A 27629-nucleotide genomic window follows, 5' to 3' on the forward strand; every position below is an offset into this window, starting at 1 on the left:
ACAGTTATCGGTTTCCTAGAGGAGGACTTACCTCCAGCCCATTATCTTTTACACTACTGCCAAGCTAAGGCCAAGCTAAGCTAAGGCAGTGCTGGGCCCTTTGAAGGCACCGCGTCCGTGCCCCGGTGCCTGCACTTTGGCCCACAGAGGCCCCTGTTCTCACAGCCTTATGGGAACATCGCTGATGAAAGCCAGGTCAGGAGCGGTTGCAGTCTACGGGGCCTCGCGGTGCCACTTCGGAATCAGAACAAGTCACCCTTTGTCGTTGGGCTTGGCCCTCTCTGATCGCTGGGCTGTGGAGACTTGGCAGGCGGTGCGTTTGAGCGGAATGTTTTCTTCGCCCGCATTCAGGAATTGGCCGATTTTGGTTTACCCCAGCGCTACGTGCTGTGAGCAGTTCCGATCTGGTGATGCTGAGGGGATGCTTCTCTGTGTGGGCTCAGCGGTACCGCAGGCATGACACAGGCATCACAGCCTGGACAGAGAACCGTTTACCACTAGCCCAGGGCTCTGGTCTTACCTACCACTGCTCTCTAGCTGGGTGCCTGTAGTCCTCTATTGCCATCCATCTGTAACACCGCTGGGGCATGTAACAAAAATATGGTGCAGCAAAAATATGAAGCCTCACTAATAGAGACTCCCATGAGACTTGTCTATTCGCTTTTTTCAGTATGATCTCGGCCAGACTTCACTTTTATTCCTGTGATCTCTCCTCATTGTAGCGTCTCTTTCCTTGCCAAAACCACATGAGTCACTTCATTATCACTGGCATAAAGTCTTTCTCAGGGGTGAGAGTCAGGTGGTGCTAGATCACGAGAATAATGGCCATTTTTTGTGACATATTTAATGCCCCCTTATCTTTACGTTTTCTCCATTTTCTCTACTTTTTTTAATTCAGCTATTAACCTGGATATAAAAAGGTATAAATATAAATAAAGAATCCACATCATGACAGAGTGTAGGAATCATTTAAAACTAGCGCAGAAAGGCAGCCATCTGGGCGAGGAGGTAAACTTTTCAATCCACCTACAGATTTAGCAGCCTTTGACGTTAACAAAATGTTGATCCTTCAGACTGCAAAACCCTGGCTTTGATGTGCAGCGACATGAAGGTTTGTGGAGCGTGTCAGCTAACGATGTCATTGCGCGGCTTCTCAGGAACTCCGTTCACCTTGATGTCTGCAGCGGTTGGATCCGAATGTCCTTATAAGCATGAAATAACTCAATCAAGGACAGGAGAAAGCACATGAAAGCAAAGGGCAGCGCAGCCAATGTCAGCGTGCCCATTGTTGTGGACAAGCACGACCCGTGGTTGGTCCAAACGAGGCAACTCCTTCTGCCGCCTGAGCTGTGTTTCATTTACATCATAAAAGGTGTGGGAGGAGGGGAGCAGGGGGCCAGAGGAGCGAGTCGCTAACGGGCGCGTTTGCTTAACAAACCCATTTTGCCGGAGAGTGCCGTGCAGCGCGGTGGCTGCCGAGTTGCCCTTTAAAGACCCCTGACTGCAGGCAGCAGGAGGCGTGGAGCCGAGGCTTTGCGTTCGCTGGGGGAACGGACTGAGAGGAGCAGCAGAGCTTCGCACAGCGGGTGAGGGATCGGAGCCGGCGAGCCCACGGCCCCCGGAGTCTGCGCTCTCTCTCTCTCTCTGTCAGAATGCAGGCAGGCGCCTTGCGTCTTTGCCTCCTGCTGGCCCTCTGCGGGCCAGTGTGCGGCCAGTGGTGGGGCTGGTTCTTCGGGGGCAGCCAGGAGACCACTCCGGCCCCTGTCACCACGGCGACCGCCGCCGCCACGGGGGCGGCTGGCACGTCATTGCCCACGGAGCCCCTAACCACCGCGGAGGCCCTGGCCCCCAAAACCCTCGGTCCCACCGCTCTGGAGGCTGGGACCAGCATAGAGAAGCCCAGAACAAAGAAGAGACCCCTGAAAATGTGGAAGAACGGTGAGTCAGGAGAGCGCTGGAGCCAGGGTCATGCTAGAGAGCTGCTCTTTCTCTCATGTTTGCAGTGAGGCTTATTTTCTAAAAAAAGGGAGAAAACTCTTTGTAGTCATTTAGATTTAGGTTCATCTAAGGCTTTGTCTGTTTCGTCCCTTACTCAAATTGTCGTAAAAAACTATGTTTACTGTTTGTTGTGATGCAAGAGTGTTTTGAGTCTTCTTATGCATAAGTGGATGTCCCAGTGAATGGATGATCTTGTGATGTCTCTGAAATAACTGAGTTTACAGTCAGTTGCCAAAACATCCATAGGCTTGTGCTTCCATAGCACATATAAGGTTAATATAATAAAGGTAACAAACAGTAAAACTAATAAAAAAAAATTAGCTGACAGAGTGAGACTGCAGAAATGCTGTTGAGTATACCACCCATTGCGTTACGTATTACAGAGCAACTAGGTGCTGAAAAAGAAGATTAAAAACAGCAGAGATTATAGTAAGTCTCTAAAGAACGTGCATTGGGCACTTATATAGAAAGATAAGACTGCCATACCCACAGGCTATGATAGTGTGCTTAGATCAGCCAAGCAGCACACCTTCATGAACATTAGCACATGCTCTGCTAACCTGAAATGTTTCCCTGCCTCTGTTTAATGTTCTGCTTAATTGAGGCCAGACTTTTTGTCAAAGGAAGCTGGCAAGCGGTTTCCGCCACTCTTTACTACAGCAAATCTCAGTCACATGATATTACGGTAATAGGATTAGCGGCTGAACTCTCCCGGGGACCCTGGCACAAGGGCGTCTCAGCTTGAACATTGTCTCAGAGCCTCCCGCTGGTGGCTGGGGAGGGAGGCAGCCCCCGCATTCCGACCGCGGGGACACACCGACCGCGGGACACACCGCGTGGAGCCTGCGAAACATCTCCGGGCGGCTCTGCTCGCCCCGCGGTGGGGAGTGCGTGTGACAGGTGTTACGACCTTACATTCCTCCCGACCCGACCGAAAAGGCGGAAACCCTTTTCAGGGAGCGAAACGTTAGAGGTTCTTCGCCCGGACCCTTGCGGTGTTGCGCATTCTGCAGAGGCAGGCCCATCTTCTGTGTTACCAGCCCAGGTGGAGACGCAAAGGGGCTTTGTGCAGATGGCAGCGGTCTTCATCGCAGCCAGTGGCCCAAAAAACAATGCAGCATTGTAGGGATGCGGCCTAAAGACAGATTACACACTTCTCAATCCTCCGGCATTGATGTGCCAGTTTGCAATGAACCGGTGAGGGAGACGAATGCATTTCACATGCACACACACCCACACAGTGCATGCCCTGGCGATGGAGTGGAAAGACTTTGTTCTTGGACATTGTGAGCGAGATTTTACAATGTGCTGTACTCCTGACTGCACTGAATCAGTATCTCAAAATGTTTTCAGTAGTTTTCTATTCTGAAAGCACATGGTGGGGGCATCTCCAGAAACAAAGTCGCTTAAGACAGGCATGGAACGTGCCTTTGAGTCTTTGATTTTTATTTCATTTGACACAAAGCCTCAGCGTGAGCATATCATTGTGTAATTCTGGTTGCTAATCACAGGGACTCCTTGATTTGTTTAAAGACTTGGAAAATCTTCTCTGTAGCTAGTCCTGCTGGAAAAAGAAAAGCACAATGGCACATGCAAGCAAATGTCACTCGCCCGTCTGCATTGCAGACTTTTAGCGGCAGCTCGTTGTTTTGTTCTAGCCATTGTTGCACGCCAAGCCGATCTGGAGGACTTTCTCTGTCTTCGTTAGAATGGTGAGCGGGTTGTTCTTTTGATGGCAGCTCAGGTCATAAAGGGTGTCCCCCTGCTGTTTCGGCGCTACACATCCACGCAGCTAATGAGCGGCATCTGTCCGAGGCGCCGGCCACGCGCTCTCATTACGGGAGAAAGCCAATAAACAGGAAACACTATTGGATTCCTTCTCGCTAACTGCGCAGGAGTGCCCGTAATTGTCTGAAACTCACCGCTCTGTTGATTGTTGTGTCATAACTCGGTAGAGGGTCAGCGGGACGTGTAGGTGTGGGAGTGTTTTTATATCGTACGTATGAACATGGGTTATGTCACTGTCACAGAGCATGCCGCCACGGGCTGTCGACACTTGGAAGGCTTCAGGCGCTGACTTTGAAATCTGCTCTCAAGCTGTGAACTTGAGACTGAGTGATGTTGATGCTCAGCCAACCAGACCTGTATGAAGTATGGGGCTGTGTCTAGGGCTTTAGCTAGTACACTGGCCTACAGGTGAGCCCTGTTGATGTGGGCCTGGATTTTGGAGTAGTGAGAGGGTTGGAGCAGCGTGTCTGTGATCTTGCGGGGTGTGGCTGCCGGCACTGGGCCAGTTGGACGTGCTCGCTTGTGCCAGCTGGAGTCATGGTCCAGTTTGTCCCCAGTCCAGCAAATATGGTCAGGAGTCAGACATGCACAAACAGCATGTAAATTGACAAAGGGTCCAGCTAGTGCTAGCTGCATTTTCAGTGGCGAATGTCGCTAAGATGATTTACAGGAGTAGATTTTGCGTTGTGCACATATTAGTGGATGTTAATGAAAACCAGATGACTCTAGTTTATCCCGCTGCCCTCCTCAGAATAGACGATTGTTCTGCAGGGCCGTATGTAATAGGGAACATGTGTGGATGGCTGGAGTGTGGGGATTGGTAGTGTTAGACGGGGAAGCGGGGTGAAGCAGATGTTCAAAGGCTCCACTCTAATAATTGTCCTCTTCTACTTGGCAAATTTGACAAATTACAAGCAGAATCAAACCCTTTTTTCATGGGAACAGAAGTCCATTGATGCAGACAGAAATAGCTGGAGATGAAGGCGTCCTGACCAGGGTCATGGTGGTGAGTGCGGGACAAGCTGGTCACAGCAGGAGGGATGGACATGAACAGGGTGTGTGTGTGTGTGTGTGTGCTGGGAGGGGGTACCTCATTCTTGGCATGTCCAGCTCCTTGTGATAGTGGAGTGCCGATGTGAATGAGGTGTGTATCAGGGTGAGGCGGTGATGTGAGCACAAATGTGAAAGCAGTGATACAGGTAGATCTGTTTATAGAGCAGTGCCGTCGTACCAGGAAATCACCAGGGTGCGTGCTGGATTGGTATAACTGTGTGAAGGAACAGTTGTTGTTGGAGTGCGCCTAAAAATCGGAATACAGTCAGATGACTCTTCTGGCGCGGCGAGGCCAGGGGTGGGTGGAGCCCAGCCTCTGCCCTGGCACTGCGCTGCTGATTGGGAGCAAAATTAGGGCATGTTTGCACTGGCAAATTTGAGGCCGCCTGTGAGTTCTCAACTTCTAGCGCTGTCAGTGAGGGGCAGCTGCTACCGGGAATGAATGGACCCCATTGGGTTGTGTAGAAACGGGGTGCAATTAAAGTCAAAATGAGACTAATATTGATGCAATTAGTTTAATAGACCAGCCAATTTTGCTTGCTCCTTTCCTTTAAGCTGTCTGCTGTGTGCAAAAGTGGCACCCATCTGGTCCTGAGGTTGCGAGCTGAGGTGAGTCTTTTTGTCTTCCAGAGCGTGGTTCCAAGGGCCACCTCGACCTGACGGAGTTAATCGGAGTCCCTCTCCCTCCCTCCGTCTCCTTCATCACCGGTTATGAGGGCTTCCCGGCCTTCAGCTTTGGGCCAGACGCCAACATCGGCCGGCTGACCAAGACCTTCGTGCCGGACCCCTTCTTCCGGGACTTCGCCGTCATCGTCACCATCAAGCCCACGACCAGCCGGGGAGGGGTCCTCTTCGCCATCACCGACGCCTTCCAGAAGATCGTGTACCTGGGCCTCGCCCTGACGCCGGTGGAGGACCAGACGCAGAGGATCATCCTGTACTACAGCGAACAGGGGTCCTCCCGCTCCCAGCAGGTGGCGTCCTTCAAGGTGCCCGACATGTCCAACAAGTGGAACCGCTTCACGCTGACGGTGCAGGACGACGAGGTGCGGCTCTACATGGACTGCGAGGAGTACCACCGCGTGGCCTTCCAGAGGAGCTCCGGCCAGCTCACCTTCGAGGCCAGCTCCGGCGTCTTCGTTGGCAACGCCGGGGGGACTGGCCTGGAAAGATTTGTGGTGAGTGAGGCCTTTGAAGCTCTTTCTTTGCAACTCTGCCTGCGTCTGTATGTGTGTGTGTGTGTGTGTGTGTGTGTGTGTGTGTTGTGTGTTAAGTATTTGTCTGTGTGCACCAGGAAACGGCCTACGTTTACCAAGCCTGCAGAGGCAATGAAAGTCAGTACGTCGCATTTCCATGATAATGGAACTGAGCTTTGTTGAATCATCCCAGACTTTAATTTAACACCTCCCAGCACAGTTCCCAGGCTGGGTTCTGGAATTGCTTCCTTTGCTATTGTGTGTCGTCTGTCACACTACTGTCGTATGCATTCACTTTAACCTCATTAAGTGCATGCTCAAGCATAATTTTTTTAAAATTTCCTGTGAAATCTCATGTCTGCGTACATTTTTAATTTTTTGTGTAAAAAAACAAAAAAAAGCCACTTGCCTCGTTAGTCAAATCAAAGGACAAAGCACTGTGCCAATGCCATTTGAACAGAGTTCTCTGTTGTGGTGGATACGGTTGTTTAATGCATTCTACTTAAGGGTTATTAATAATAAGAGACAAACAGATTAAGTTCCAAGCTGATTTTATAAGAAGTCATCGCAACACGACAAGATGACGTGCCAAACCTTGGCAGCGTGACGCTGACGTCAGCTCACTGACTCACACCAGTTCACACCGCATGGGAATGAAAATGAGGAAGGACGTTGCTGATGCTGATCTGGAGCATTGCGTTGACTGTTTCCTTTTTGTGTATCCTCTTATGAAGACTCCTGTCTCAGAAAGTTAAATCATCGTGGGTCTCTCTTACTGTATTCAGGTATTAGTGCTTTAACAGAGCGTGACATTATGTACGGTTGAGCTAACAAGAACCTCGCCACTGGCATTTGTTTCTGAAACATGGAAGCACAATACTACCAGTATACTCACTGTAATAAATTGAACTATCATGTTGGGGCAATATGATCTTACAGTAAGGAGATTTCAGCAAATTTCTGCTAATCCACAGTCCTAGTTTAAATTCTTGACAGAGCTGCGCTTTGTCCTCTCTGGGTGCTGAGAATGATGTATTGGCCTTTTGAATTACACCCACTGAACAGCCAAAAAATCCAATTCCATTACTAAGAGATGAAATAATGTGCCAGGCACATGAAAATGGTTATTGTTGTGCAAAATCTTTCCAGTGGTACAATGGAATAACACTGAGGGCATTTTGCATTTTATCACTTGGGTTTTAAAAAAGTTTCTACCTAGATCCAAGTGTTGCAAAAAAAAAAAAAAATGCAGCAATAAATATAATTTCCGGTCACTTGACTGACATTTATTATGACCTTTGAGATGTGATTTGGCATTTCAAAAGTTTTGGGTGTTTTCATTATTTACAAATGGCTGTTAAATAATTCCCTTGTAAAGGAATATTCTGTGGTAAGGAACAGCTTTTCCTGAGGGAAAAACAAGGGCCTGATTGCAAAGAAGGTGAAGGCCCAGGTCAAGGAAGAACAGGATGATGGCAGGGCACCGTGTCCTGACAGTCCATATCTCGTAAAGCGGAAGGAGGAGGTAACACCAAGGCTTGTTTTATAAATATCTGGGAGGGATTCCTCTCATCAAGTTCCAATAAGAATGGAAGAAAGGACTTACTTTTGGGTGAGTTTCACCAAACCTTGCAGAGAGACTCCAGGCTTTTTCCTTTTTTGGCTGCGAGAGAGCCTCTCCAAACCGCAGCATCTGTCTCCTGCCGGTAGTCCTCACTCTCCCTCATCCGCCGGTGACACTGATGATTTACCCACAATCCTCTCTGACCCAGTGGCCCTGACAGTCCTCCCGTTTGCAGTAGTGCTCACATCATTTCCGCGGCGCCCTTGTTTGAATACGCATACACGTACGGCGTATAAAAGCAGGGACCCCTTCGCTGGTGTTCTCCACATCCTCCCTGCAGTCGCTACAGTCTCTCAGAGTGCGCCGCTAATTGAAATGCACATCTCGTTGGTCACAGGCCCACCAAAACGGGAGTCTTTATTCCTAACAGGCGGTGGAATGGGAAGAGCGTGAAACAGTCAGCATGGCTTCCAGCAGCTAAAACGTTTTCGTTGGCAGCCGCGCTTGAGATCCCATGTCTTTACCTGTGAGTAAGAACAATAAATAGCCACAGTGGCCCACAAACGGGCTCCACACTTCACTTAAAGCCACATTATGTAACCTGTAGTGTACATACACACACAGTGCGCTGGCTTGGGATAATGTATGAGACATTGGACTGATAAAGGCTTTCTTGGTTGGCAGTGGTTGTGCAGTGCTACTCAGCCACGGAAAATACGTCTGTTATGCAGTTTGAAATTTGATTTTCAAACTTGTGGCTTTTTTCTTTTTTGCTCTAAATTTTCAGCACACCCTAAACACCTCATTCAGTTTGTGATTTGACGGCCCTTCACTTCTCTGCTGTTAGTTTCTCATTGCTGTTTATGTTACACCATTCATAGTGGACTATGTCATTTACATACTCAGCTTGATGGGAAATTTGGCTAAATATGAATGGATGGTATGGCAGCTACATGCACACAGGCTAAAATGTGTTCTTTTGCGTCACTGTCATGTCCCTGGTGATATTGATGTCCACCCGTACCCTGTCTGTCTCCTTGTTTTGTCATCTGCCTCATGCAGTCCATTAGCTGGTCAGACAGGGGCTATCCAACAGACAGTTAAATCGGTATATTACACTGTGTTTCAGATAACAAAGCATATGTCTGTTGCTGCAGTTGGTCCATGTCACTAATACCTTATTTTTATCATACATATTAAGCAATAATTTATATTTTTTGACACCTCTGTCTAGTAGGGTGCTCGGAGTGAGGTGAAGTGGTAATGGGTCCCATCCCTCCGTCAATAGGAAACACATGCCTCGTCTCGCTGCAGGGGAAGCTGTGTGCCAAGAGCCAAGGCTTACCAGCTGGGACTTAGTCTTTTAGTTTGTTTAGACGGCTCGTCAGTCACACAGATCCGCACACTTTCCCTCCTTTAGGCGATGTTAACATTCTTTCCCGTGTCCTTTCTTTGATGGCTACGATGGTGCGCCCTTTCTTTTCTCCCATATAAGGCCGTTGTCCGGCGCTTTATTTTTTTATACTTTGGTATGCTTCAGGCCGTAAAAGAAGCCTCTCCTTCTTCCCTCTTTCATATTGTGGGTCTCTACTTCCTGCGTTTGATCTTTTAGGCTCTGGCATTTGGCTTTTTCCATGTTTTCCGTTCTTAGGCCCAGCCTGACCTCACTTTTCAAAGGACATGCATTCTTACGTGGCCATGCCCATCAGATAAACGCTTCACAGCAGCAGGGAAAACAAAAAAAATGTTACCTAACGCTTACCTCAGCTTTGTTTGTTGAAGAGGAAAATACAGCTTTTTGCTTCAAAGATCTTGGGAGAAACCCTTTTCAGCAGCTCTTGTTTGTTTTCTTGTGTCGGGGTTAGCAAGGTGAAAAAATTGGTTCTCAGCATGTACAGCATTTTCATACGGTGGACGTATCAAATGGCAGGATTGAGAATACATTCACAGCAGTGGGTAGTGCCTCTGGGATGATTGCCTGCACAGAGACAGAATGACCCTGAGTCAGCAGTGTTCTGGCCACCCCCATGGCTGCTACGGTGCTCCGGTCTGGATGAGCCTGCACGGGCACGCTTCCCTGTGGACGCACGCCATGTTTTTCACTGGACTCCCTTTTATGTGGAGCTCCTTCTGGCTCCCACGTCCCCTGATCGAAGCAGAAGACGCAGGTGACGTGGCGGCCCCGGGGCCTTGTCCCTACCACCCTCTGCGGGCCGGGCGGAGGCGGCGGGTCACTGCTGGGTGAGGCCCTCCCGCGAGGGGGCCCGGCTCTGACGCCGTCGCTGGCCGGGCGGCGGAGCGTGACTGCGCCGGATGTGGGGCGGGAGGCGTGCTAATGAGCCGGGCCGGGGAAGTCATTGCCGCGGGTAACAGGAGCCGCTCTTCCTCCGCTGGGAACCGCGTTGCTCCGAGGGGGAAGCCGGACCGCCACGCTCCCCCGGCTCGGGCGGGCCAAAAACGCCACCGACTTCCTGTCCATGATCCCCCAGCGGCCACTGAAAGGGCCGGCAGGATGAGCTGATCCACTTTATGGAAGTCCCGCTCAGCTAGCCTGCAGCCGCTGGTGGCCAGCTCAGCAACTGGAATACAGGTCACAGGAGCAGGTTTTCAGGCTTTTCAGTGCGTGTCTCTTATTTGGTTCATTTTTGCTGATTCCTCCAAGACATGAAAAGACGCTCACATATTTTTGGGAAATATCCACCCGCTGTTGTTTATCTGGAGCCGTTGTTTACTGCCGCAACAGATGTCCCTGGTTGGGTCTGCCATCATTTACGCTCCCCCTTTCCCAAGTGCCTCTTTATATGGTTTTTGTTGAATTAAAGACATATGCCGAGGCTGAAAGCCTCACCTTTGGCTGTCAGCAGTCTGGGGAAAGTGAAATTTAGCTGTAACAATTTAGAAATCATCTCAGGTAATATGCAGGTGAGGGTAATTGTCTGTAAAGCCAACACTCAGTAGAAACTGGCATCTGAGGATGCATTTGTTTAATGTCTGATTGTCAAGTAGAATTGAAGTCGATAAAGTACATGTCTACACAATCGTGGCACTTCAGTCAGTGCCATCTGCATGTGCTTTTGAAAGGCGTTTCCTGTGATCTGTGCTTTCTGCAGAGTTGGATTTCTGAAGAGGGGATTTTTAAGACAAGGCCTGTGAGGGTTTTTTTTCTCCGCTACCTGGCACCTTTCCATGTGCTGCATTCCTCCGTTCATCGGAGCCTGATGAAGGAGTTTATGTAGGCGTACAAGTGTGTGTATGTGTGTGTGTGTGTGTGTGTGTGTGTGTGTGTATGTTTAAGCATGTGTGTGTATGTGGGAAGGGGGGTTGGTGCATGACTCTTGTAGTAAACCCTCTCTTCTCTTCTCTTTCCCCCCTCCCCCCTCCCTCTCTCTGTCTCTCTCTCTCTCTATCTCTCTCTCTCACTCTCTCTCTCTCTCTCACTCTCTGTCTATCTATGCATCTATCTCTCTCCCTCTCCAGGGCTCCATTCAGCAGCTCGTTCTCAAGCCTGACCCCAGAGCAGCAGAGGAGCAGTGTGAGGAGGACGACCCATATGTGAGTTATCTGAGTAACAGATTCTGCAGAAGGGTAGGAACCCGGGGAAAGAGAGTACTGTCAAACGTAAACATTCAGCCGGGAAGTTGTGAACCCTTTGCTCCCTCTAGTGGCGCACTGGTAACACTGCAGCTCTGTGATTAGTGTGGTTTGCCACTGGTTCGCTTGTGGTGGAAACGTTACATCCAGAAAGCACCCCACTGGGTGCTTTATTTATGGCCTCTGCTCCTTTTTAAGAGGTTGAAGATGACTTTACGTTTACGTATAATTTATGTATAAAGAGATAATGGTAGTTTCATAGCTAATGACCTGATAGAGACAGAAGATAGGGACAAAGGACATGAAATATCTTCATCTGGAAAGAACCAATGATGCAATTAAACAGCAAAATAATCTATTTTCCAAAATCAACAGGAGCTTCCTTTGCAAGGTGTAGTCTGCAGACTTGAAACGTTTGTGTGTGTGTGTGTGTGTGTGTGTGTGTGTGTGTGTTGTTCCAGGCCTCGGGAGATGGGAGTGGGGATGACAGTCTGGACGACAGGGAGACGGTGGACGAGGTGAAGAAGCGTGTGGATGAGAGAGAGTTCACATCGCCTTGGGTGAGTCAGCAGAAGGACCCGCCCGCACACACACTAAAGGCTGAGAACTGACTTAGGGCTGGGCTCACCAGACAAAACACGCAGCCTATTAACGCAGGATCTGTTAACGGCCCTAACACGGAGGAATGTCGGCCTCTGCAGCTTTTAAGATGTTCTTGATGTTCTTGGACGTTGTTTGTGAGAAAACATTTCCTGTACTGACAGACAGCTGCTGAATCACACGCTGTTTTCTGCTAATATCACAATGCACTTTCGATAGAACAAGGTAATCACTCTCAGTGCTTGGCCTGCATTTTGTCTGTCTTGAATATGACTCAAGTAAAAATCCTGTGTTGAGCCCAGAAACCCAGCTCACCCTTCCCTCCAGCCATTAGGCTGGGCTGGGGGTCACTAGGTGACTCGCTCACGGGGCTGTAAATTTCAGCATCACACTCCTGTACAGGGTTTCACAACCTGTCTGGACTGAGGAGCATAGCGTTGCCTGCTTGGAGCTTACTCAGAGTGGCCAAAACTGTGGTTGCCAATGGCAAGCCTTGCACATCCCTTAAAAAAGAGTCCTATAGGACAGGTAAGGTTACTGTAGGATTCAGATTATTTATTATAGAGACTTTATGAGCTTTATATTCCCTTTAGGAATCCCTCTGACCAGACTGTTGTGGGTTCAGTCGTGTGCTATGATTTCCTTAGGCTACACTTGGACAGTTTGAACTTATTATCCACTGCAGTTTTTGGCAGCTGGAGCATCTCAGGAAATGCTTGTGAGATTTTACTCTAAAGCTGATACAGCATGCTTTGAATGGAGAGCGCTGAGCTCTGGATTTTTTTGGGCTGGGCCGAGCGGGATGCCTTCACGCCCCCCCCAACCCCCCCCCGGCGGCAGACTGGCCGAGGCAGCAGCTCTTGTGTGTCCTCCGCGCGCTCGGGGAGTCGGTCCCGTTCGTCTGGCAGAGCTGCTCGCCAAAACCCCGACCACATGTCGGCGCCGCGTGCCAGGCCGGCCCGGCTCCCACAGCGCAGAGCCGGGCAATTGATGCGAGAGCCGTCTGGTCCGCACACACAGGCCACCCTCCGGGCAGAGCCAGCGAGAGCAGCAGCACAAGGCCCCAGTGTTACAGCAGGCCACATCTCCCTCTGCTGGAGGCCATTATATCACATTCGCTTCAATTTTTTTTCACACGTCAAGTGACTCGTTTTAAGGCGTTTGTTCTCAAGAAAAATAACATTGAGACTACCACAAGTCTATGTTCCCTCCTGACCTACGCTCTGCTTTTCTGCTAGCGTTTATTGGTCCCATCACATCGCAGCACAAACTCACTTTCCAGAACCTTCTCCGCCGTTGTTCCCTGATAATGAAATGAAATTCCACGCTTCATCCGCTCTGCTGACTCCCTCACTATCTTTAAAGAAAAATCTGAAGACACAGCTCTTCCGCGCTCACCTGAAACACTACCACCTAAAGCACTTTCTTATATTTTGTTATACTTTGTTTTCAATTAAAAAAGTGACTCTGTCTCTTTCGTGCACGTTTATCTCTAGCAGATAGCTTGTACCTTGTCTGGCCAACTATTGAAACTTGGTCATGCTGTGCTTCTGATATTGTTGATTGGCTTTTTGCTTGTGATGTACTCTGCCTCACTTGTGAGTCGCTTTGGATAAAATCATCTGCCAAATGATTAATGTAAATGCGATTGTTTGCGAGAAGCTATATTTAGACGATATAAGTGCAGGGGCTGAGTAAACAATATAAACAGACACGAATCAAACCACACATTCTCCGATTGGCTGTAGCGCCAGGGAGGGCATCCCTTTTGTTTGTGGGAACATTCGGATGGTCCCGTGGTCACACTCTGTGCTCTGTTGACCTCCCCAGCCAGAGGACTCGCTGAGCACGCCTGTTCAAGCCCCACCCACGCAGGCGCCATACGATGATGATGCCGACGATTACTCAGGCGACGTAACCCCCACTGAGGAGCCGTCTTCCAGCCAGGGGATCGAGCTAACTGCTGAGAGAGGTGAGCAGAACGGACCTGTGAGCGAACTGTCACGAGTCTGAGTCTTTGGTGAAACACCCTCAGACAACCTATTGAAGATGACCATGTCTACATACAGCTTTAATGTATATGAAAGTAGCATGTCATGTTATATTATCAAGTCAAGAATGATCTTTTCATACAGAAAAAATCATTTGCGCTGCTATGAAAACAGAAAGCCAGCACAGAATATATTTGTTGACTGCTGCAACAGCAGAGAATGAGGGTGCCACTAGGGGGAGACAGAACATAGGTGGAACAGAAATGAAAGTGATTGGCCCAGTTTTGTTTTGGTTTTTATCCCCAGCTAGAGGGCTTTTTAACTGCCTGTGGCTTAAACAGGTAGACTGTCTTCAAGTTAGCATATATGCAGACTGGCTTGATCCAATTCCTTGTAGCCGAGACTACAGTGCACATTTATAGTTTACAGAGCTGCTGCTGTAGGTCTGTGTGTGTTTTTTATCCTGACACCTATAAGTAAATTGCTGCATAATGCCACTGAGGTCAACTCCATATGCTGGCGAAAGGGTGTAGTGTTCCTTAGCTTTGCTGGTTGGGTGTTTCTGCAGGTGCAAGCCGTACAGAGGACAGGGACCGAGGAGACAGACCAGGAAGCGTAAGTAAACCCAGGTGGTGTGGAAATCGGCGGAGGTAATGTTATGCAAAGACTGACTAACTATGAGTTATGTAACGTCATGCTGGGTGGATCTCCAGACGTTCCCAGGACAGAAAGGAGAACAAGGGGAGCGAGGCCCCGCCGGCCCTCCTGGACCCCCTGGGCCCCCGGGCCCAACCGTGCCCTCCAGAGGGAGCCCAGAGGGAGGACAGCCCGGTCCCAGAGGGCCTCAGGGGCCTCCAGGCCCTCCAGGGGTGCCAGGAGCGCCAGGGAAAGATGGCCAGCACGTAAGCCTCTTTGTTTGCCTGTGTGTCACTCCCTCCCCTTTTTTTACTTCTATCTTCACTGTCTTTTAAAAAAATCTTTCAATGTATCTAGCAACTTCTGTAAAAACAGGTTGTTCATTCTTTAACAGTAGGTTGTGAATGATGCTATATTTAGGTACTTGTATGTGATTTTGTTTTTCCACTGACACCAGGAAAAGTTGTGTTTCTGTTACAATATAGCTGTGGAGCCGTAATTTAGTGAGTCACTGAAAAATAATATTCTATAAATAATATTCTATAGCCTGATGTACCAGGCCACTACTGATTCTGTCATTTTGGCAGTTTTACAACGGCTTTAACATATGCCATCTTATTTGTCATGCTAAGCAATGTGTAATAGACAATAAAGCCTTGGCAAACAGTGGTACTTTCCCCAATTAAGAGCATTCAGCGTCTTTAGAGAGGCTTGGCTCATACCACTCATTTGTTGCCCAAACAAATCTGCTCTATTTTGGTTCTCAGACAGATCTGAGCACAACAAAGGCATCTATTTATTCAGGGTCTGTTATGTGCGTCCAATTCGTTGTGTTGGCATAGATTACATCTCTCTTACATAACTAAGGGGTGATGTTTAAATCGGGGTCAATCCAAAGCTGTAATGTGACATAAGTGATACATGTCCCTGGACGAGAACATTTAGTACAGCCCTTTTCAAAGTATGCGGATTTGAATAATGATCGTGGTAGTGGATATTTGGACGGGATGATGGAAGTAGAAGCCTGAAGACCTTGTGGTCTTCAGATGTCGTGGATCGTACAGGTCTGTTCTGCATCGAATGCAAGGGGAACGCAGAGAACTGCTGACATCATGAGCTTCTGAGTGACTGCTGTGCTGCTACAGCCTCACACGTTCCATAACCTGTGCTGCATTAAGGAATACCCTGCTGATGGCTGTACCCAAGAGTGTGAATACAAGTACTCACTGTCCTCCTGGCAGGGTGGGACATTAGTGAAAGGCAGTTTCTCTTTTCCCTAAATCCCTGTCTTCAGGCCAGGATGGAGAACATCTCTGCATTCTTATTCAGCATTATTTATCGATCAAGGAATCGATTTGTTAGATTGAAAAGAAGTGTAATAAAATTTCCTTTGTTTTTAGGGGAGTCGGGGTAAAGATGGCAGTCCGGTGAGTATTGTTGAATTAAGTCAGATATTTTATGCAGTTTTTGTTGTCTTGCATATGTATTGCACTTTTCATCCAAGCATCTGAAAGCACTATACAGCAAAGGGAGCACTTCCTGTTGTGTGTCAACTCATTTGTGCCGGAAAGCCTGCCACAATTCCATCACAGTGAGCAAACATTATTTAAGATATAGAGTAAGAATACTAAACTAGTAGTTTAAGAAATCGGGGTCAGTATTCTTACCTTTTTATATACGCCCCATAGAGTAATTAATTACCTCAGGAAGTGTGTTAAGTACCTCACCACAAAATAGGAAATACAGTTTACAGTGCTTTAGTTTCGATATGATATAATTTTAGTTATTTGAAGTGTTGTCACCTGGTTATTATGCGTTAGCAATACCAACTCTTTATTGAGAAAAAGTGGTTGGAATGAGACCACTGTTCAGAAGAGATAAAGAAGGGCATAGCTCCAGAACTCCATTGTGGATGCTCCTCTGTCCTTTGTTATCCTTGTGCTTCTATGTCTCCACTCCGGTCCTTGTTACATACCTGCCTTCCAGCCAGCTGGACCCATCCAGCTTTTTACATGTGTGCGCCAGAACCAAATGCGAAGCCAAATACGGGAAGGAAATAGTATGGAAATGTTTTGCAAAACGATGAAAATGGAACCTCGCCGCTCCATTAATTCTATAGCCGGGTAATTAGGGCGCATTCGCCCGCCGCACAGGGGAAAGAACGGAGACACCTGGAGGAGGGAGCTGATCACGGCCTTTCATGTGCCCCTCCGCTTGATTGGGGAAAGGAATACCACCCCTGCGCCTGATTAGCTGAATCCGAGGCCGTGACCCCCCTCGGGTTGCTAGGGCAGGCACGCTAAGGACGTCTGCATCTGCCGGGCCGCTTTCAGGGAAGTGAGGGAACTGACCACCCCGTGGCTCCCGGGAGCGTCGTGCCTGCTGCCTGTGGGGTTAAAGGAGTTCAGGGTTGCTCTCTGGGTCAAGAAGTGTTGTCTTTCCTTTCTCGAAAAAGTCAGAAACACCCTAGAAAGCTGATCCCGTACGGTTGTGTTTCCTTCAACTGGAGACACATGAATCAGGGAAATAGCACAGAGATGCACTGGAGCCTAGAAAGTTGCTTCTCAATTTGTGCGGCCTTTTAAAGATGTCTGCACAAGTCTTACACATAAGGTCTTACTGCTGTGGTGTGCACTAAGGACCCATTTTTCAACAAGCAAGAAAGTTACATAGATAAGATTACAGAGGGATTAAGTTCACTGCTTATTTCTGGCAACAATATTATTTGTAGTTAATTTTAGTAGAGCTAAAAATTACTAACAGACTGTCTGCCATCAATGACAGCTTAAGGATTTCAAAAGATTTTTTTTCCCAGTAAACAGAAGATGGATTAGCTTGAATGTGTATACTTTGCATTTCCCCTTTGATTATGCGTCCATCTGTGTTGATGTTGCTGATTGTGGTTGCGTGTTGTATGATCTGAAATTAGTGACTTCTGTGCTCTTCCCTCTCAGGGAGAACAGGGACCACAGGGATTTCCTGGACTGGCAGGAGAACCGGGAGCCAAGGGAGAAAAGGTATGAATACATAAACACACATCACCTCCCATCACAATTTATCACCTCCCAAACTGATGGCAGATAGGTCTGTTGACAGCAATGAGGGCTAGAAATATATTCAGCTTTAGTGGGGAAATATGCAGACAATACCTGTTATAAAGTGGGCATACAGATGTAAGTTTATAGTCTTTTTCTCTTGTTTCGGTAATCTGCAGGAAAACAATTACTGTTATGAAAAGGATGAGCACAATACAAAAACGTTTAACATGTTGAAGGTATTTTTAAAAAGGATGCTATTTGGGCAGAAATCTCACTGTACCACCCACGACGAAGGTGTCTGGGATATCCTAGTAGGATTCCAGTGAAAGTTAATCATTTTCCTGGAGATGAATTTTGCTGGCTTGCTTTTCATTTTGGATTGTACACCCTACCCATGTTTCCCTTCCAAGCCTACTTCCTGTCCAGAATGCTTAAGCCAACCCATGAATACCCGAGCCCAGCCTCAGGTGTAACTTGGTTATAGCACGTATCACAAGTGGAAACAGCTGTACTGAAGAATGTCAGGTGAAGTGCAGCTGCAGCTGGTTTAAAACTGATGTTTTATCTGAAGTACCTGTGGTCCATCTGATCCTGTGCCTTTCATTAATGAGGGAGTCTGCTGAAGATACTGAGAATATGAAATATGAAAGAGTATTATCTGGAGGGTTATGAATTATCTGGAGGGTTTTGAATCCTGACTGTCTGTGGCTGACACAGTGTTTGAGAAAAACAGCATTGTATGAGTGATCCTGACTGTCTGTGGCTGAGACAGCGTTTAAAAAAAACAGCATTGTATGAGTTGTGGCTATATCAGTGAGACAGTATTGTGTGTGAAGGGGCTGTGTGAGTGAGACAGTGTTGTGTTTGAGGGGGCTGTATGAGTGAGACAGTATTGTGTGTGAAGGGGCTGTATGAGTGTGACAGTATTGTGTGTGAAGGGGCTGTATCAGTGAGACAGTATTGTGTGTGAGGGGGCTGTATGAGTGAGACAGTATTGTGTGTGAAGGGGCTGTATGAGTGAGACAGTGTTGTGTGTGAAGGGGCTGTACGAGTGAGAAAGTATTGTGTGTGAGGGGGCTGTATGAGTGAGACAGTGTTGTGTGTGAGGGGGCTGTACGAGTGAGAAAGTATTGTGTGTGACGGGGCTGTATCAGTGAGACAGTATTGTGTGTGAAAGGGCTGTACGAGTGAGAAAGTATTGTGTGTGAAGGGGCTGTATCAGTGAGACAATATTGTGTGTGAAAGGGCTGTGTCAGTGAGACAGTATTGTGTGTGAGGGGGCTGTATGAGTGAGACAGTATTGTGTGTGAAGGGGCTGTATGAGTGAGACAGTGTTGTGTGTGAGGGGGCTATATGAGTGAGACAGTGCTGTGTATGAAGGGGCTGTACGAGTGAGAAAGTATTGTGTGTGAGGGGGCTGTATGAATGAAACAGTATCAGATGTGTACTTGCTGAGTGTAAATGGTAACTACTCTCCTCCTGTCTTTGTGCAGGGTGATTCTGGAGTGGGCCGCCCCGGGCCTCCAGGACCCCCCGGACCCCCTGGCCCGCCCAGCCCAGCCAAGCTCCCGGTGTGTATACACCCACTCACACTGCATCAGAACCTCACACACTGACTGCAGAGATTTCCGTTGCATTGTGCGCTAACGTGCTATCCTGGTGAATTGCAGAATGGCGTTGATGTGTATGGCTCAGGGTTCGGGGACTTTGACAGTGACACCGAGGTGATCAGAGTGAGTACCCAGACTTTTTCTACTTCTCTGAGTTCATAACTGCTGCCAGTCTGGTGTTCTTGTTTGCTTTATGTCCATCATAATCGCCTAGAAACACCCAACCTGAATTTCTCAACTAGTTTCACTGGTATGCTGTAGAGGGTGCTGTACACCCTCCTTGGCATTATCTGTTGATTATCATGCACCACCTGAACATAATCTTAGTGTAACATGTAATTTTCTGTATAAATTAATAATAAACTATGAAACTTTATAACTTCAAGAAATGTGCTTTGTAAAATTATGATCTAGAACACATGCTGGTTGTTCACCATTATGCATAAGTCCAAAAGCTCTGATTTAATTACTTGCTTTTAAAGATTTGCTTAAATATGGTATCTCTTATCTCTGCATCTGAACAGGGGCCCCCTGGTCCTCCCGGTCCCCCTGGAAAGCCTGGCCCTCCAGGTCCCAGCATTCCCTTTGGGCCCACAGAGGGTCTGCTCCCAGGGCCGCCCGGTCCCCCTGGTGCCCCAGGGAAAGATGGGAAGGATGGAGAGATGGGTAAACCTGGCCTGCCTGTGAGTACAAAACAATTCCGTCCTAGCTTTGATGTGTCTCACTCACTTTCAGTGTCAGGTCAGTTGGTAGTGAATTCTGAGGAGGAGCTTTTAGCCCCTTTGTGAAGACCCATAATACACACTGCATATGTAAACATAACTTTTGCACTGAACCAAGCAGACACCAGCACTGTTCTGTTGGCTCTCTGACTATTCATAGCCAACCACTGCTGGGGAACCTTAAATATCTAAAGCTTATATTGCTATTAGTCAATTAGTCATTTATTAGTCATTGAAATGTGTTTGTTGTGACTAAACTGAAAAATCCCTTCAATGACAAGCGCAGTTTTGTGTTTCTTGTCCTCACGGTCTTCTCGTTGACCCGGCCTTTGTTGCAGGTGTTTGAGCAGTGGTTTAGTGGCTCTGGCTCTGGCTTTGACTCTGACTTTGGCTCAAGCGAGGTATTGCACTGGTTTGGTCAGGTCACTGAACCAGTAGGCTTCAAAAGGCAGCATTTCTTCTCCAACTCTCCGAGCTCCCATGTTTCTTAACACCAGGCAGCCCTCACACGCTCCCGGCTTTCAGCGTAACTAACATGGCACGGCCTTGTTTAATAAACAGACTGTCCATGTGCATGCTTGTGTGTGTAAGCGTGTGTATGTGCGCGTATGCGTGTGCGTGTGTGTGCTGGGGGGGTGCGGTGCAACCAGATACGAGCCAGTATTGTGGACTTCCAGGTGTCTGCCAAAGATTTGTCAATGCAGCTGCAACCTTAAAGCAGTCGGCTCCCCCCCGCACCATGCTAACGCTACGTGACAGGATTGCCTGGCGACCATATGCGATCCCAAACTTTGTCGACAGGCTGTTTGGAGTTAACTTCAGTTGTTTCTTGTGCCCCTCTGTGTGCTGCCGACGCACGCCGTCCGAAAGGTAGAGGCGCCAAGAGGCGTAGCGGCTGGCCAAGGTGCAGCAGAGAGCCAGACAGCTTAAACGAAATCCCAAATCTGAACAGCGTCGGTCGTTGCTGTTTGCCGCGGGGGGCCACATCGCGGGGCCGCTGTGTTAAAACTGCTGACGACATAGCACGTTTGCTTTGTCTCGCGAGGCGTGTGTGCCCCCCCCCTCCTCACGCTACATGAAAAGCGGCCCGTGTTTATAAACAGGCCCGCTCTCCCCGCGGTAAACACCGCCCCTCGCTGTGTGGTCCGCTCGCTGTGTGCGTGACACCGGCCCCCCTTCGGTGTATACAGTTTTGACGTCTCGTCTCTTCAAGGCCCGGGCCACGGTGACACTGTTGATGAAGCACTTTGGGAATTTCCGCCCTAATATTTGACCGTTCCCTTTGTGTTTCTCACCAGTTTCTAAAGATTGATGAGATGACTGGGAGTCCATACAACATGGTGGGGGACTCTGTTGTTGTTCTAAACATTATTTCGTCACCATGTGTCAAGTATACTAGATTTCCAGGTTGAGAATGAGTTCTCAGCATTGGGTCTCTGAAACCAGCACCGGAATGATACCTGTGAACACTGGATGAGAGTTCAGACAAATGAGATTTTCCATTTTTACATTCATAGTTTTTTGCCATTGATATCATTAAAGATTAATGTATACATCAAGCAGATCAATACACATGTAGGAGAAAAACATCTGATACTGTATATAGTCCTTAGGTTATAATGATGATCAGTTTAGTAGTGTTTAGTAGTGCAGGAGTGATCCACACACCTGGGAAAAGCCTTCACTCCATACCCTCTGTTGTGACTTGACCACAAGATGCACTTATCAGAGCAAATTTGGGCTTTCTCCTTAAACATCCTAGCATCTTGAGTAAGTCAGTGGAAAACAGGTTTTAGTTGACAATTTTTAATTGAAGTGCATGTGTTTTGGAAAGAGTACAAAATGGCCCCAGTCTTTTCACATGTAGAAACTAGAATATCAACAGCGTAAGCTGTGAAGGAGTGACAACTGTATCTCTCAGCTGTCTCTCGGTGTATGAACTCATGTTAAACTCAGCACGTGCTTCATGTGGAACATGGCCCATCTTTCTTGTTGGAGAAAATCTGCCTTTTCGTTAATGATTATTGTAAGCCTGTACTAATTGCATTTGCATAACGTTATGTAAGCACACAAGTAAGCAAGTGTAGCTGGCACATATATTATAGCCACGGATGTTTAATCTTTGCTCATGTATGTAATTCTTCAGATGAGTGTAGTAGAGACAGCCAGAACTGAGAGAAGAAGTTACATTGCTGCTGTACTTAAATCTATCAGCTTCTCACATCTAAAACATTTTTTGTAATACATATTTCACAGTTTGTTACTGTGAACTGTAGAGACTGTGAGAGAGAGAGATGTGGTACACAGGCCTCCCCACTCACTCAAGCACTCTGCTTTTGGAGGACAGTAGAATTCAGTCTGTGTTTGAGATGAGAGAGATGAGGTCAGAGGACCGCTGACCATCTGACGACCAGGGAATCCTCATAATAACGCGCACTGATTGTTTCAGGGTTTGCCTGGTCATCCTGGAGGTGTCGGACTACCAGGAGAGAGAGGAGAGAAGGTAACATTGAAAAGTTACATGAGAAAAAAGTTGAACATGTTTGTCTTTGTTATGTGAAAATGAAAGGGAGTTCCTGTCTTTTACCTGAGCTGATCATATTTGGTGTTAATGTGAATTACGTGTGTCATGTTGAATCCTGATTTCTTTCACAGGGTGACATGGGAGTAACCGGACCTTCTGGGCCAAAGGTACTGTCTAAAGTCTTTGAATTACACTATTTGGCAACCCGATACAATTTCCTTATTCAGTTGTGTCTATAAGTATGCGAGGCCATAACCCTCATTGCATATAAAAGCAAACATGCACACACATGCACGCTCACACCACATACACATTCACACACACACGCACACACAGACACACACACACACACACACACACACACACGCACACCGCACACACACACACACACACACACACACACACACACACACACATAGAAGCAACAAGGCAGATACTCCACATTCTTGTCTCCAGTTCACTGAAATCCCTCCCTTCACAGGGTGATCCAGGCGAGCCAGGACTGCCAGGGAGCCCAGGACTTGTGGGACCTGAAGGGCAGAGGGGGCCAGCTGGCCCCCAGGGGCCTCCAGGGCCACCAGGCCCCCCAGGACCAGGCCTGAGCTTTGACATGGAGGTGTGTTTAGAGCCCTTCACCAAAGAGTGACCACTGTAAATCCTTTACTCTGTGTAGATGTAGATGTCAGTGAATTTGTATATGATAGTCACATGCACTGTGTTTGTATATGAATATATATATGTGTATGTGTATGTGTATACATATATGTATACATCCATGTATATGCCCGTTTTGGTATTTGCAGGACCTGGAGGGATCTGGAAGACTGAGCATGTTTGGCGGCCCAGGGCCCAAAGGCCCCCCGGTGAGTAACGGACTAACACTATGAGGGTGGAGATATTGAATTCTGTACTACAGAAATGATTCACTGGCCTGCCTACCCATTGCTGACCCAAGTGGTCCAGCAGGACCAACAGAGAGTCTGATAATGACTATAACATTTACACATAGAATTACACATTTATACACAGTGAGATGGGATTGTGAATGTATTGCATTTCATTAAGTTGTTTGGTAAAAGTCAGCATGTTTTTGAATAAAACACCCGGTAAATGGTAAACTTTATAAGGCTTGCTTTGTAAATCCTCTGTAAATCTTGTGAACTGTGAAACTAAAACTTTCCTTGGGTTTTATAGCTCACAGAACCATTCAGGGAGCCTTTCAACTGAGTTGATAGCTACACTACATACAAAGTTGGCTTTGTTTGGGAGCAATGATTCCTTCTCCTCCTAAAAGCTTGCTCTACCAGCGATACCCATGAACCCTCTCTTGATCTCTTGATTTACTGAGAAATTGTAAGATTAATGTGGCTAGTCTTGGGTGAAGAGGGAATTATTCTTCACTTCTTCCTGGTCTCACTTTGCAGGGGCCACCAGGCCTTCCTGGTCTCCCAGGACCTAAGGTAGGGTGACCCCGCCGAAGCATCATGTAACTGTGTGTGTGTCGTTGGTGATGCTGGTTTGGTGTTACGTGCGCGGCGATTGGCTGACTGACTGACTGTCCCTCCACAGGGCGAGGATGGTGCTGATGGGACGCCGGGCGTGGGAGAGAAGGTGGGCCCGCCGCACAACTGTTTCTCATTCATCCCACCAAGGAGGAAGTGTTACCATTTAGAACAATGTGCTTTCCATTACCTCTAATTTCCACTGAATTCCTCCAAACCATCTGCAAAAAACAAACACGCAGGTCAGCCAATCGTGGGCTTTAACCCGTTCTGCGGACCGTGGCCTAGTGCGCCGTTAATGGTAGCAGCCACAGATGTAGTTCATACCATGGATATGCTGAATGTTGCACGTGTGATGCCTTCAGAACAAGACAAAGTTTGATGTACGACCGGCTGTAGGCCAACAGCATATTACATATATAACAATTAGGCCTCTCCAGGCTCATTTCCCTTAATTATTCTAGTCTGGAAAAGCTTGTTTAGGTGTAACAAGGTGACAGTGCTGATCGTGCTGTAGCGGCTCAGAGGAAAATGCCAATTTGGTTTAGTCATTTCCTGTTTGTCAGTTTTGTTCTTTACCTTATCCTGTTTTACCTGTTCCCCCTTTTCCTTTCAGGGTGAGCCAGGTGCTCCAGGAAGAGAGGGTAGCCCAGGACCAGCAGGGCTTCCCGGGCTGAGGGTCAGTACACTGTGGTAGTACTGTGTTTTAGTGCATAGGCCTGGTTTTGAACATTGACCATTTTTTGAACATTTGGAACACCCCATTCAGATACATGCCATTTACAATTCATGTTTTCAGTTTGTATGCCCAGGGATTCCTCTGTCTTACCTTACCTGTGTAAACAGATAAGCTGCAAACATTGTGTATGCGTATTAAATTGCGAATGCAGCATAGTGATACTTATTTGCTATGATGCAGCTACAGTTTTGAAGCAATAGCACAGTTTCAGCTCTAGATGGCGCCAAACTAAAACTGGATTTTGCATTTCAGCCGGAGCGAATGAAGCGTTCTTAACTGTGATATCTAAACGTTGTTTTCTCTTTGAGATTTGCAGTAGGGTGTTTCTGCCCCCAGACACGATCAGTTTTGCCATTGCCTAATCCCAATTCTTAATGTCAAGTTCTGTACTGATCCAGGATCAGTGCACAGGGGCAGCGTGCGCTGTATTGAAACCGTTGGCACAGAGTTTCACCACGGTGTTTGTTTTGTGTTCACTGCAGGGAGAAAAGGGGCAGAAGGGTGATGCAGGACCAAAGGTACGGCCCACTGCCATTTCACTCAGTTGTGGGCACCATGCCTCATGGGCTGACCGGTCCTGATCCTCACAGTGTCATTTTCTTCACAGGGGGAGCGCGGCCTGGATGGTCTCAGTGTCACTGGTCCCCCAGGACCCCCCGGACCCCCAGGACCAATCATCAACCTCCAGGATGTGAGTAGACCTCACACAGAGCAGGCTGCGACCTGACGTGATGTCCTCCTAACATTTCAGTAAAAATTTAGCGTTTTAATTTCTTGTTGTAATATCCCAGTGATGTTGAGAGAACATTGCATGCTGCCAGGGATAATCAGGACAAAGTAACAAAGCGGCTGGTCCAATTAGCCAGTTAGTGGTTTGGTTTGCTCTACGGCCCTTTTCTCTCGTCTCAGTAATAATTAAATGCTTGTTTTGAAATAAGGATTTGAAGTAGCATATATTTGCATAGTTTATTCAGCACTAATAACCCTCACGCTAAACTCTAAGCAGACAGTTTGGTGCTTGTGCGCCCACAAGACGGCTGTCTGGTAGAAGTAAGAGCGCGTGTTCTAAATGTGGAGAGCGCAGGTGGCTGTGATGTAATGAACCCCTTGTCTCCCGCAGCTCCTGCTCAATGACACAGAGGGCATATTTAACTTGTCAGAGATTCGCGGACCCCCGGGCCCTATGGTAAGTCACCATGCTGTGGCAGAAATTCAGCTTCTGCCGCCAACCAAACTGTGCCAGCATGTGTCTGACAACACAAAGACAACATATGCCCTCCCTGATGCTCCACAGAAAACCTTGTTGCATTTGCTTAGACCAATGCATGGTGTTTTTTTTCATTAAGGACAATATACTGTTTGCGTGTAATGTTTTCCCTTTGCAATCCATACTGCATGAATGCCTAATTACTGCATTGCTGCATCTTACAACCCCAGAATGTCCATGTCAGTAAGGATAGGTCTTTCCATATCAAGCAGAGATTAGCACTCCTGTTGAAATATTCCTTCTAGCTCCCGTGTCATAGTTGTTCCTCAGCAAGCAGCCTTTTTAGTGCAGAAATGCGTTTTCTCATTGCCAGTGATACACCTGTTCTCACATACATAAGAGTACAATGAAACACCCATGTTTTATGCCAGCTGACGGATGTTGACTCTGTGGCACTGTGGAAAGACCTCACAGACTGTGACTATCACAACTCAGACGGTACAGAGTACTGTTAGCACTTGCATCTGCATGTCATACTCGCTTGTGTATCTTTTGCATGTTTGCAGGGCCCTGAAGGCTTGCCAGGCCATGCAGGATTCCCTGTAAGATAACTTTTAATGTTTTATCAGAAGTGTGACTGCATAATGTGTGTGTATGTTGTGTGTGCATGCGCATATTTGTGTGCACACATGTGTATGTTTGTGTGTGTGTGTGTGTGTGTGTGTGTGTGTGTGTGTGTTTGTGTGTGTGTGTGCGTGTGCGTGTGTGTGTGGAATCGCAGGGTGCACCGTGTCATGGCCCCAGCTTTGTATCCATTCCACAAATCACTGTTGCGTCATGGTTATTTGTCTTGGAATTGTCCCATCCTTCGCTTTACATGTTTGGTCCGTGCCATTGAGAGTTCCATAAATGGCAGCACAGATGTTAATGTTTAATCCATTTATTAGGGTTTGCATCTGAAAAAAGTATGACTTTGGAAAATGTTTTGTTTAGAATTATCAGCACCCTCCTAGAAAGGTAAAATGCTGCCTTTAGGGTTCATGTTGCAAAAATTGTATGTACTGACTTGTTCTAAAAAAATTTAAAATCGATTTCAAGCTTAAATGATATTTCTTTAGATATGAGTATATTTAGTGAGTACAGAAAGGTAATTCAGTTCAAAGAGCAACCTGAGGCATACTATGTGGACCTTGTTTTTTAGTATGCCGGTTATAGAAATATGAAATAACTGAATTTGGACAGGAAATCATTTTAAGTTATTAAATCGTATTGGAAGACATCCACTGTCAAGTCCCTCATTTGGTGTTCCAACACATATTTGGACCATGGCTCGCACGCACTCCCACCCCACCATGTCTCAAGCAATTGCAGTAATTACTCCAGAGACAAAGAGCAATTGCTTATATCACCACAATGAGGTCAGTCACTGGAAACAGAAAAGTGCAATTGCTGTTTGTATGCAATCTAGTCTGCCAGGGTCATTTAATAGGTTTAATCCCACTGACTGACAGAATCAGTGTTTTGTGACATTCCGACGTTGTCGTTCGCTGCTTTGCTAGTAAATTGAGACAGTATCCTGATAATTGTCTACATGGTAGCGTTCCAAACTTAAGAACCCAGTAAAACAGGAAATTGACAGTTGCTTACATATGGGTGATACTAAACACTCCAAAAATACACAGAATTGGCAGAGTACGAAGTGACAAACTGTCATTTGCATGCTTTCCTTCAGCGTCAGTTTCAGATCGTGTTTCTCTTTAATTGCCAAAGGGCTTAGCGGTAAACCTTTCTGGAAACCACAAATGGCTTGTTTTCAGTGTCTCCTTGTCATGTGAACTGGTCTGATAATTGCTTCTTTGAGTCCAAGCGA

At 47.3% G+C, this 27629-nt stretch overlaps 1 protein-coding gene across 3 annotated transcripts in view; it reads left to right on the forward strand.

Annotated features, from left to right (window-relative positions):
- Positions 1-27629, forward strand: part of LOC118772738 (collagen alpha-1(XV) chain-like) — a 68834-nt gene that overhangs the window by 26899 nt on the left and 14306 nt on the right. For 2 of the 3 annotated variants that reach the window (XM_036521309.1, XM_036521311.1), the window contains exons 3-24: positions 5470-6017; positions 11077-11151; positions 11652-11750; positions 13621-13762; positions 14350-14396; positions 14495-14683; positions 15818-15844; positions 17372-17434; positions 18949-19026; positions 19126-19188; positions 19590-19748; positions 22237-22290; positions 22443-22478; positions 22793-22927; positions 23115-23174; positions 23736-23771; positions 23881-23922; positions 24430-24492; positions 25035-25070; positions 25160-25243; positions 25673-25738; positions 26326-26361. In XM_036521309.1, the coding sequence (XP_036377202.1) occupies positions 5470-6017; positions 11077-11151; positions 11652-11750; positions 13621-13762; positions 14350-14396; positions 14495-14683; positions 15818-15844; positions 17372-17434; positions 18949-19026; positions 19126-19188; positions 19590-19748; positions 22237-22290; positions 22443-22478; positions 22793-22927; positions 23115-23174; positions 23736-23771; positions 23881-23922; positions 24430-24492; positions 25035-25070; positions 25160-25243; positions 25673-25738; positions 26326-26361 (2138 nt within the window). The remainder of the gene's footprint in view (positions 1-5469; positions 6018-11076; positions 11152-11651; positions 11751-13620; positions 13763-14349; positions 14397-14494; positions 14684-15817; positions 15845-17371; positions 17435-18948; positions 19027-19125; positions 19189-19589; positions 19749-22236; positions 22291-22442; positions 22479-22792; positions 22928-23114; positions 23175-23735; positions 23772-23880; positions 23923-24429; positions 24493-25034; positions 25071-25159; positions 25244-25672; positions 25739-26325; positions 26362-27629) is intronic. The other variant, XM_036521310.1, reaches the window with a different exon arrangement.

The sequence above is a fragment of the Megalops cyprinoides genome, chromosome 2 (assembly GCF_013368585.1).
Source record: "Megalops cyprinoides isolate fMegCyp1 chromosome 2, fMegCyp1.pri, whole genome shotgun sequence".
Taxonomy (NCBI): Eukaryota; Metazoa; Chordata; class Actinopteri; order Elopiformes; family Megalopidae; genus Megalops; species Megalops cyprinoides.